Consider the following 11,885-nt stretch of genomic DNA (forward strand, 5'->3'; position numbering starts at 1 on the left):
ATTGACAGCTCCCTGCTGGCGGCCGATTGGCCGCGAGTCAGCAGGGGGCGGCGTTGCAACCAGCAGCTCTTGTGAGCTGCTGGTGCAATGTTTAAATGCGGAGAGCGTATTGCTCTCCGCATTTAGCGAGGTCTTGCGGACCTGATCCGCAGTGTCGGATCAGGTCCGCAAGCCCTTTGATAAATGGGCCTGACTGACTTTTTGTCATTGATTGAATGAGAATTCCTATTAATGTTCATTGGCTGATTGATACTTCTATATCCCTATCAACCAATTAGAATTAGTAAGAATTTCGTATTAGCCAATGAGCATTTTTTGCAATTTAATTATGCAAATTGTGGGTTTTCCAATTCCTGTTAGAACAGCTGTTAAAAATGCATGATCTATCTGAATCATTAAAGGGGACACTAAACCCAAATTTTTTTGTTTCATGATTCAGATAAAGCAGCAATTTTGAGCAACTTTCTAATTTAGGTCCAAGTAATCAATTTTTCTTTGTTCCCTTGGGATCTTTATTTGAAAAAGCAGAAATGTAAGGTTAGGAGCCGGACCCATTTTTTGTTCAGCACTTGGGTAGCGCTTGCATTAAGTAATCAAGCGCTTACTGATTAAAAATCAGTAAGCGCTACCCAGGTGCTGAACCAAAAATGGACCGGCTCTTAAGCTTACATTCCTGCTTTTTCAAATAAAGATACCAAGAGAATGAAGAAAAATTGATAATAGGAGTAAATTAGAAAGTTGCTTAAAATTAAATGCTCTATCTGAATCATGAAACAAAAAAAATTGGGTTTAATTTTAAATAACATTTACATTTCTTTTTTTTTTCTAGGCATAAAAAAAATCTTTGGATACAATGTTTTTGGAACATCTGCAAATTTATGAACAAGAGATTTTAAACTGCTCTAAGAATCTACTGGGTCAATTTCGATCTAGTCAATTGTGTTTTTCAGCTCCTTATAAGCTATTTTGACAGCTGAATAATCACAATGTAAACCATCAGTTTCGTTTTTGGAAAAAATATCTAATTGGATATTGCTTAGGTTTATTCAGAGATTAGCATAGTAGTTCAGGGAGTATTGTCCTTCTGAATGGGATGGGACAAACAGGAAAAAAAAGGCTGCACCCCAGAGGCGTAACTAGAAACCACCGGGCCCAGGTGCAAGAATCTAGCAGTGGCAGTTCAATGTTTTTTATTGTAAAAAAAAAAATAATAATTTTTTTTTTAAGCTGGGCCCCCACCCTTGGCCTAGTCGCAATTGCGCCCTCTGCACCCCCTGTAGTTTCATCTCTGCTGCACCCTGTTCCTACTTTCCGGATGTAACAGAAATACTCCAGAGTTTTCTACCTTGCACAAGTTAAACCACCACACACTGATATCTTTACAGGTTTAAATAGTTATTTCCTACCTTCTTTTGTAGAACCCGACATGTTGAAAAGGCCCCGTCAGGAATCTAGGATGAGATACAGAGAGGTCATTTCTAAAGTGTAAATCTTACAAATTATTTGGTGTAACAAATTTGACTACCAAAGCATAAACATATCCTCACCTCAGATAGTTCACATTTTGAGAGATCTAGAATATCATCTGCTCCGGCTTCCTTGGCCTAGAAACAAAGAGAGGGTTAGGCCCATGATGACAACACAGCATTCTGCCTTTGGGATGACCATATCTTCTAGCTTGATAAAATAGAATATTCTATAGGATATATTCTTAGGTAAAAAATAATAATCTTTCAACATGCTTATATGGTCATCTTACAAATTAACGAAAGAAAATGGTTGATTAAAATGTTTTTTTTTTAAAAGGGATAGAAAGCTCAAAAATTAAATATAAGCTTTTTTCCAATAGACTTCCATTAGCAAAAATGCTTCTAGTAAAACTTATTACTTATACTTATTACTTATCTGCAGCATACGCACGTATCCTGTGAGGGCCTGTGCGCCAGAATTCAGACACTACAACCTTCTCAGAGTAAGCAGTGGCTTGTATGACACAAATTACATCTTCAAAAGCAATACACACCATTGCCACCTCTCTGAGGTGTAGTGTCTGAATACTGATGCACAGGCCCTCAGTCACAGGATATGTGCATATGCTGCAGAAAACCAGCATTAACTTTTACTAGAAGCATTTTTGTAAAAGGTAGTATATTGCAGAAATGTTTATACCGGTATTTCAATTTAAAATGCAGCCATGCACATTTCATTTTTTACCTCACGTAGTCTCTCTAACAATTTAGAAAATGTATCATAACTGTTGCTGTTAGAGTATATATATTATATGTTTTTATATATATTTGCTACACGCATTGGTTCCCCCTATAAGTGTGACATATACCAACTCTAGACAATAATTATGAGAACTAACTTTTCCTCATAATAATCAACTGCATGTTTGTACCTTTTGCTGACTTTTCTTGTAACAACAGTAAATTTAGCATTACATTTCCCATACATTAAAATGTTGTCTTAGACACTGAGTGACTGTGTTTACTAGGAATTACAAAAGTAAATTTTCAACATTTTATTATGATTAGAGGGTCGATACAAAAATGTTGAAGTACTTAAAAGTGATGCTTTATAACTGTAAAAAGCTGACTAGAAAATATCACCTGAGCATCTCTATATAAAAAGGAAGATATTTTACCTCAAAATTGTTAAGTATTCACAGCCCACTGTAAAGAGACTTTAAGCAGCCAATCAGGATGCTAGTCCCAGGACTTGCAAGGGGAGTGTGCGTCTGGTATGTGCAGGCATAGTCATGTTATTTTCCTATTCCGTTTAAGGAAGTTTACTGTGAAATCTCAAAGATTTCAGTGAAATTTCATGAGATCACAGCAAAAGCAATTCATGACCTCAGCACTGCTGATGCAGATTGGCTATTGTGTTTATTTATTTTTTATCTTCAGCTGGAGAAATTTTGAGGTAAAATATTAAAAACCTAATTCTCTCACCAGACACATCTGATATTCAAGCCGCTTTCTGGCCTCCCCGCTCTGTTTATGCTTACGGAAGAAAAGAGACATCATTGCTGGCTTAAAACCTCTTTAAAAAAGGGATTCCCTGGAAGACAAAAGCATCTCTATAAATATAAATCAATACTGAGCACCATCAAATGGGTTAAAACACATTGCTCTAAGATATATCACTATTCCATACTCAAGCAAATGAATTAAATTGGTTTCTATGTCAGGTCTAAACTAATTTAGGGAAGGTCAAAAAAGAGTTTATTTTAAAGGGACACTCAAGTCAAAATTAACTTTTATGATTCAGAAACAGCCGGTTGTTTTAAGACACTCTCCATTTTACTCCCATTATCAAATTTTTTTTATATACACACTTTCCCAGGAACAAATTCCATATGCACAAGCTCAAAAGGGTATACATATACTAGGCTGTGATTGGCTGATGTTTGTCACATGATACAATGGGAGAAAAATATTAAATTTGTCAGAAAAAAATCTACTGCTTATTTGAAATTCAGAGTAGGTGTTATTGCATTGTCTTTTTATTATGCACTTGTTAATTATGCAATTCTACTGCATTGAGTATTCCTTTAAGGAAGATGTCATTATACCTTACAACATATGTCAAGGGCTGTTAAGGTTTTCTTTTTATAACTGCATGGGTCCAGCTGCAAGTGGCGGGACCGTTCTATTATACCCTCACTCCTCCCTTCTTGTCACCGGAAATAGCGCTGTAAAACTGCAGGTAAGGACTCTTTGGGCGAAGTCAGAAAAAGGGTAATATCATCTGCATATAAGGAGATTTTGTGTGAGTGCGTCCCAACAGAGAGACCCTTGGTTCAAGGATCGTTTCTGATACATTGGGCTAGGGGGTTCGATAGCAAGAGCGAATAAGAGAGGTGATAGTGGGCACCTCTGCCTGGTGCCATTGGTTGTAACGAATGGGGAAGACTGGAATCCAACTCCTTGTACTCTAGCTGAGGGACATGTATAGAGGGCTCTAACTGCCAGGATGAAGGTATTGGGTATCTGGAGGGTCTTCATAGTCTCCCAAAGATATATGGGCAGTGCGATGCTTGAGTTTCAATGCTAATAGGGGTTGTAGAAAATCCTCTTGAATTTTTTCTAGCATATTATGTACTTTTTTCATTTCTAAGGCTTAAATTTGTTTAGATATTTCAATAATTTCGTCATTCACTGAGGTAGAATACGAGAGATTAAGTTTGGTTTTTAAGTTTCTTAATCAAACGACTAGGGCCGATAATGTGGCTCCACTTCTTGAGCGTGCTACAGTTTCTATCAGTATAAAGTGCCCTCTTCATTACGGCCTTAAGCGTGGCCCATAGATTTTCTGTTGTGGTTTGATTATCATCATTTAGACTGAGAAAGTCAGTAATCTTAGTTTGGAGTTCAGCTTTAAGACAGGGGTCTGTGATAGTCCAATCTTGTAGCTGCCATAAGGGAGGAGAAGTGGATGTTAAGTGGGGGCCTAGTCGTAGATGTAAGGCGTCGTGGTCAGACCAGGAGATTGGGGTGATTTTGATGTAGGAGATGTTGTCTAAGAGTTTAGCACTGGTGAAGAAGTAGTCAATGCGGGTGTGTGACTTATGTGGGAAGGAATAGAATGTGTAATCCCTCTCCTGTGGGTGAAACGACCGCAATGCATCATATAAATAGTATTGGGCAATAAGTATCTGAAAAGCCTTGGAGAGGGAGTGTGTGGCTCTATCGTGCTGGGAGAGTCTAGGTCCTGTTCTGTCAAGTTTTGTATCCCAGATTAGATTACAGTCTCCTCCTATGATGAGTTCCCCTTGTTTCACCAATGACACCGACCTGAGGAGTGTCCTAAGAAATTGTATCTGTTTGGAGTTAGGTGCATAAATATTGATTAGTGTGACTAAGTGTTTATTAATTTTACATACTACGATGATGAACCTGGCTTGAGGGTCACATTCTATATAAATAGGGTCATAAGAGACATTTTTACTGATATAGACGGCTACACCTCTAGATTTGAAGTGAAACGTAGCTTCAATAACCGTGGGGGAACCATCGAGAAACACGTGTGATCCAAGGAGTAGGGGTCCAATGGGTCTCTTTAATAAAGGCAATATCTGTTTTACTTTTGCGTAAATAGGAGAAGAGCAGACTACGTTTGGTGGGTGAGTTAAGTCCCTGAGCAGTACTAACCCATTTTTAATATTTATTACGAATTTGCCTCCATGTGTTTAATAAAAAAATTCAACATTTAAGCAAATCACTAGCCATGTTGATAAAACTTGCTCATACTGGCATACTAATTATATACAATATATTATCAAGTGCAAAAAAATTGGTTTATTTGTATTTTATTATGTTTATTTGAGAGTATATATTAGATACTCTCAAAAAGTTTGGCCCTATTTATATATACACCTTATCAAGGCTTAAAATTTCTACTAGCCCACTAGCCATTGGCGAGTGGAAAATTAATTGTGGAGAGAGAGTTAGTAAGTGAATGTTGAGTTGGGTGTTATAAGTAGCAAAGTTGGCACATTGTTTTTGCAGAATGTACATTCCTATTGCTGACAAACACATATTTAGGGCTATCTGCTAAAACTATTGTCTAAAGGGATATTATATATCCATGAAAGTTTGAGGATATGTTATTCCTCTAGGGCTGTAGGGACCCTATTCGTGCTTAGACTGTTACTTCTGAGAGGGTAAATGGGACAGAGAGAAAGATTGGAGAGTGGAGAAAATGGTAGAGTTAAGAGACAATAGAGAAAAGAGTGAAGAGATATGATGGAGGGGAAATAAAGAGTGTAAAGAGAAGATATGGCCTGAGAGAGAAGGGAGAAGGTAAATAGAGAGATTGAAGAGAGGAGGGAGTGGAGAAAGATTGTTAAGAGCGAGAAAAGAGATATGATAGTTATTAAAAAAAAATAAAAAATCTCCGGGTCTGCTATGACCTTCCATGACTGTCAGCACTCTCTGCATTCTCTCACTTCAACAACTTCCACTTTCTATCCAGCTGATTTCTTCCCCAGAGCATGTAGTTGATGTTTCTAGCTGCTATTAACTTATTTTATTAATTTATTAATGTATGTAGCATTATTTAATTTGTTATCATATAAAATAAACACAATATTACAAAATGTTTCACAATGGCTAAACGTATGCAAAAAGGGGATGGAGCAGTGGGTGTGGTGTGGCCTGGGGTTAGAGGTGGTGAGTAACATTTTGTCCTGGCTTGTAGCTTAGGACTTGAAATTTTGAGCCCTGACCTTATGTATGAGAGACATATATAATAATATTCATGTACTGTCATAATTTACATCATTATTATTTCAATTTGCATTTATAGCATATTTACCTAATATATTAATATTTATTCAATATTATTAAAAGTGTGTGTGTGTGTATATATATATATATATATATATATATATGACACTTTGCTACAATATAAAGTAGTGAGTGTACAGCCTGTATAACAGTGTAAATTTGCTGTCCCCTCAAAAAACCTCAACACACAGCCATTAATGTCTAAACCGTTGGCACCAAAAGTGAGTACACCCTTAAGTGGAAATGTCCAAATTCGGCACAATTAGCCATTTTCCCTACCCGGTGTCATGTGACTTGTTAGTGTTACAAGGTCTCAGGTGTGAATGGGGAGCAGGTGTGTTAAATTTGGTGTTATCGCTCTCACACTCTCTCATACTGGTCACTGGAAGTTCAACATGGTACCTCATGGCAAAGAACTCTCTGAGGATCTGACAAAAAGAATTGTTGCTCTACATAAAGATGGCCTAGGCTATAAGAAGATTGCCAAGACCCTGAAACTGAGCTGCGGCACATTGGGCAAGATCATACAGCAGTTTCACAGGACAGGTTCCACTCAGAACAGGCCTCACTATGGTCGACCAAAGATGTTGGGTGCACGTGCTCAGCATCATATCCAGAAGTTGTCTTTGGGAAATAGACGTATGAGTGCTGCCAGCAATGCTGCAGAGGTTGAAGGGGTGGGGGTCAGCCTGTCAGTGCTCAGACTATACGCCGCACACTGCATCAAATTGGTCTGCATGGCTGTCGTCTCAGAAGGGGGACAGCCCCCCCCAGCAAAAAATTGAAATGTGGTGGGCAGGAGCAGGCTTAAAAAGACCAAAGTAATATAAATCAAATTCCAAATAAAGTCATATATTTTAAAAATATTAGGCAGCAAATCAAACACAAGCTCAAACCACTGGTATGGCTATGTGAGCTCTGTATTTAATTAGCCTTTGCAGAGACAGTGCTAAATATTTTTTTATCTTAATTGGACATTTATTAATAGATTCTTTAAAACTGTTCTCTGCACTTATACATGCAGATACACACACACAGCTTACACTTATACATGCAGATACACACACTACATAGTATACACTTATACATGCAGATACACACACACAGCATACACTTATACATGCAGATACACACACACACAGCATACACTTATACATGCAGATACACACACACTACATAGCATACACTTATACATGCAGATACACACACACTACATAGCATACACTTATACATGCAGATACACACACACTACATAGCATACATTTATACATGCAGATACACACACACTACATAGCATACACTTATACATGCAGACACACACACTACATAGCATACACTTATACATGCAGATTTACACACACACACACACACACTTATAGATACAGATAGACACACACACTACATAGCATACACTTACACATGCAGACATACACACACTACATAGCATACACTTATACATGCAGATTATAAGAGTATGCCGGACAGATAGCTCAGCATGCTAAGGCACTGTGGCTGAGCTCTGTAGCAACCCAAAGGTTGCAGGTTCATCCTTCCGAGGTTGATAAAATGAGCAGCGCCTTGAGACCCTTACGGGTGATTAGCCGCGCTTTACAAGTACCCAATACATACATACAGATTCACACACACACTTATAGATACAGATAGACACACACTACATCATATATGGGTATCTGTAATTCCTTGTATCCGGTCTTGGGGTTGGCAGTCACTGTTTGTTACCCTGGTGTTAGCACTGCTCATTGTATAAAACTGAAGGCATGCTAGTATTATCACTACCAGGGGTTAGAGGTCACCCTTACCTGAGGTCAGAGGGTATAATCTTACTCCTGCTTAACCCACACACCATTCCTTTTCCACAGGGAATCTAACAGCTATATAACCCTGGGAGAGAAACGGCCAGCTGCTTCCGAGTATGGGCCCAATAGATTATTATTTTTTATTTTTTTTTAAATGCATGGGGCAATGCGGGACAGATGGCAAGCAACCCGGGAATTCTAGCCTAGAATACGTAACTGACAGAATGGTAGAAATATATATTATACTAGGCATTTTTACTGATTATGTTTGGCACCATTGTTAGGTATTAATGTACTCCCCAGGTTGCTATATCAGTATCATTATTGCCTGTATTTAATCTTTAAACATTAGCAATATTCATTTGGATTTCTATTTGTAATAGAGGTGCACTATGCACATTATGTGGCTTATCCTATATATGCCTCCTAAATGCTGCCTATATGCTAGCGATCGCTATTGTTTTTAACTTTGTTTTAATCTCGAGCACAGAACTGCCGCACAGCGTCCGGTTGCCTTAGCAACGAATGACGTAGGTGTACACGACGCGCTTGCTGGACTTCCGGAACGCCACCGACAGCTACACAAGTGGGAGTTGGGTTCATATATAAGGGGAAAGTTAATGATTATACTGTAAATATTGTCTGAGGACGGGGGCAACCCCAAAACGTCACTACTGCATTAAAAGGATTTAATTCAAGACCTGGTGAGTGCCTTCTTTTTTCTGGATGCATGCATATACTTTGAACTGCACCCCGGGCATGTTATAAGGAATGAAAAAACTGTGAGTGCTATACTATTTTGGATAAATATATATATATATATATATATATTCAGAATGTAGTAAGACCAGTTTACCCCACATATCATCTGAGGAACTTATTTCTACTACATAATTTGCATTTGACATGTCTATGTTTACTAATAGTAAACAAAGGTACATTGCATATTCATATTTCATTACCTTCTATGACTATGTCACATGCTATATGATTGTTATGCAAATGCATCTACATTTTTAAGCTTGAGTTTCCTGCAGAAGCATCTAAATTTAGGCTTGAGTTTCCTGCTCTTGTAGAAGTTTTTCAAAATTAATACAAAAAATAAAATCTGAAAAACAGCTACTTGTTACTGTTAGAGGTGTGAAATAATATCTTATTCCTCTAGCGTTTATAAAGTTGATGATGGTATTTCTGGTTTAATAAATAACATTTTATTTTCCAATGGATGGTTGAGGCACCTTTTGAGATCTTAAGGACTGTAAAACAGAAACTAATTTGAGAGAACCTGTGTATTAAAAGATAAAAAAACAAACACCTACTTTTGACTATGTTATCTGTTGCTAAAGCTAGAAAGTATTACTCTACCGACCTAAAAAAAGTTATCATGACATATAATATTTCTATAACAGCCCATTTGTAATATATGATTGCTAACATTGGCCAATTTAATAAAACTATGTGGTGCTAATATTGGTGGCTGATCCACTGGTAGCAGAAATTGGATCAAAACAGAATGTCTGTAGCATTTTTGGAATCTGTGGTAATAGAATGTTTAAACCCAGAAAATATAAGTTCAGAAACAGGAGATCACATTTTAGATGTTATTAACAAAAGGTATATCTCATGGCATCAGCATATCCTGTCACTTCATTTCTTATACATGAAAACGTTCACAAAACCAGAGTCTATGCAGAAGTAACCTGCATCTTTCTCACACTATTATTACATCAGTAAGAATTTACGGCTGTCCAGGTCCTTTCAGTATAAGAACTGTTAGTCCTGCTACATAAGGTTTTAGCAGCCTTGATTTTCCATCAATGGTTTCTCAGTGTAATAAAGCTTGGATATCATACATAACTTGAAAGTATTCCTGTAATAGACCATTATGCCCGGTCATCTCTCACAACAGAGTTTGTGCAACTTAAGATTTTCCTGAATGTTGTAACCCCGCTGCCTAATGCCACTACCATCTAGAACATTTCAGTTCAGGGACAGAAAACAAGGTTTTACTCAAGACCGTTTCTTGTTCAAAAACAGAGGTTCAAGGCATCCAGTACTGGAGATATGAAAATGAAGCAAGTTTGTGAATGCAACATGGTTCAAGATGAAGTCTTTATTTACTCTTATCAAGAGCATTTTCAGTTTTTTTTATCTACATTTTTTGCTCTCTACAGGCATGAGGACATTTACAGAGTTCTGAAAAAACTTATTTAGAAATTAAGGTATGTCGATCTATCATCACTTGGGACAACATTTTGGTGGCTGCTCCCTCTGAAAATATTGGCAGTCAAGACCTTGTAATAAATGTTGTGCCTCAAAAGGAATGGTTACTCAGTCCAACCCCCCCCCTCCCCCCAAAAAAAAACAACAACACATATTTGGTTCCAAGCCAAGTTTGCATATTTGTTGGAACAGAATTTAAAACTTACATGCACAAAGTCACATTGTCCCAGGACGAAATTTTAAGATACATCAGGTTCATCAACATAGACCATTTGTTCGTGTATGGATAAGAATTTTGGGTAAATTGTGATAGATTATTCCAGAGATGTATTGGGTATGATGGAGGCTGAGATTAATTTTAGAATTATTTCTGAAAAAATGACATAACATTATTTCTTCTGGAAATCAAACAAGAGCTGTCCTGAAGGACAAATCAGCACACCAGGGAAGAATCCTTATAGCTCATTCATGGAATTATCTATGGCTTCCAGCACTGGGCTGGAGTTTAACATTGGCAACCAACTTTATCCAAGGTTGTTGGTCAGAACTCATAATAACTGGCTTTTCTCCATCCGTTTTCAAAATTTGTCAGTCAAGGACAGGTCTTTTCAGACAATCAAGCTACAGTATCATATATCATGGTTGAAGCTGAAAACATATATAGGATTTTATTGAAAGATATGTCTGCACTACATCTTACAAGAATGTGTAAACGTGAAACATTATCTGAGTGGAACATATCTTTTGGCAGGAGAATGGAGCAAAACTATTTTTTCACATGCCGATACCATATTGGGAGCGGTCATAATCAACCAGTAAACATTTGTACTGCTGTATTAGTTATGCACAGTTATGTATATATCTTTCAGCCAATGGATAACATTCTTGCGAAACTGTTGCTATATAGTGCTCCAGCAATGGGCGGAGTCCTAAGCATTACGTCCCTGCTTCTCAACAAAAGATACCAAGACAACAAAGAAAAATTGATAATTCCAATTCCTATTAAAAGTCGATGTATAGACTGTATATTCCACATAGTGATTCAATATTACTGTCCCTAACCGACCACAGCAGAAGGAAACTTAGGTTACAACATGGCTTTATGCGTACTAAAACGTTACACTTATTTTTTATTTTAACTAATATCATTTTAAAAACTACACCTGCATATTATTCTCAGGCTAATTTTTACTTTAAAAATACTAATCTATCTAGCATTTATTTAGTCTTGCATGTATGTATGTATGTATGTATGTATGTATGGGGTACTTGTAAAGCGAGGCAAATCACCCGTAAGGGTCTCAAGGTGCTGCTAATTTTATCGACCTCGGAAGGATGAAAGGCTGAGTGGACCTCGCCGGGGATCGAACCTGCAACCCTTGGTTTGCTACAGAGCTCAGCCACAGTGCCTTAGCATGCTGAGCTATCTGTCTTAACTGCATGCACGTGTGATTCCCATACAATATTTTTTATTTACCTTGTTACGTGAAAATAAAATACACTGTAACTGTATGAAAATACATTTTTGTATAAAAACAATTATTGATTGAAA

At 37.3% G+C, this 11,885-nt stretch overlaps 1 protein-coding gene across 1 annotated transcript in view; it reads right to left on the reverse strand.

Annotated features, from left to right (window-relative positions):
- Nucleotides 1-11,885, reverse strand: part of LRSAM1 (leucine rich repeat and sterile alpha motif containing 1) — a 93,675-nt gene that overhangs the window by 79,299 nt on the left and 2,491 nt on the right. The window contains 3 exon segments of the mRNA XM_053695849.1: nt 1,407-1,451; nt 1,548-1,604; nt 2,955-3,063. Coding sequence (XP_053551824.1) covers nt 1,407-1,451; nt 1,548-1,604; nt 2,955-3,029 — 177 coding nt within the window. The 5' untranslated portion in view covers nt 3,030-3,063.

Source organism: Bombina bombina, chromosome 12, assembly GCF_027579735.1.
Source record: "Bombina bombina isolate aBomBom1 chromosome 12, aBomBom1.pri, whole genome shotgun sequence".
In the NCBI taxonomy this organism is placed as follows: Eukaryota; Metazoa; Chordata; class Amphibia; order Anura; family Bombinatoridae; genus Bombina; species Bombina bombina.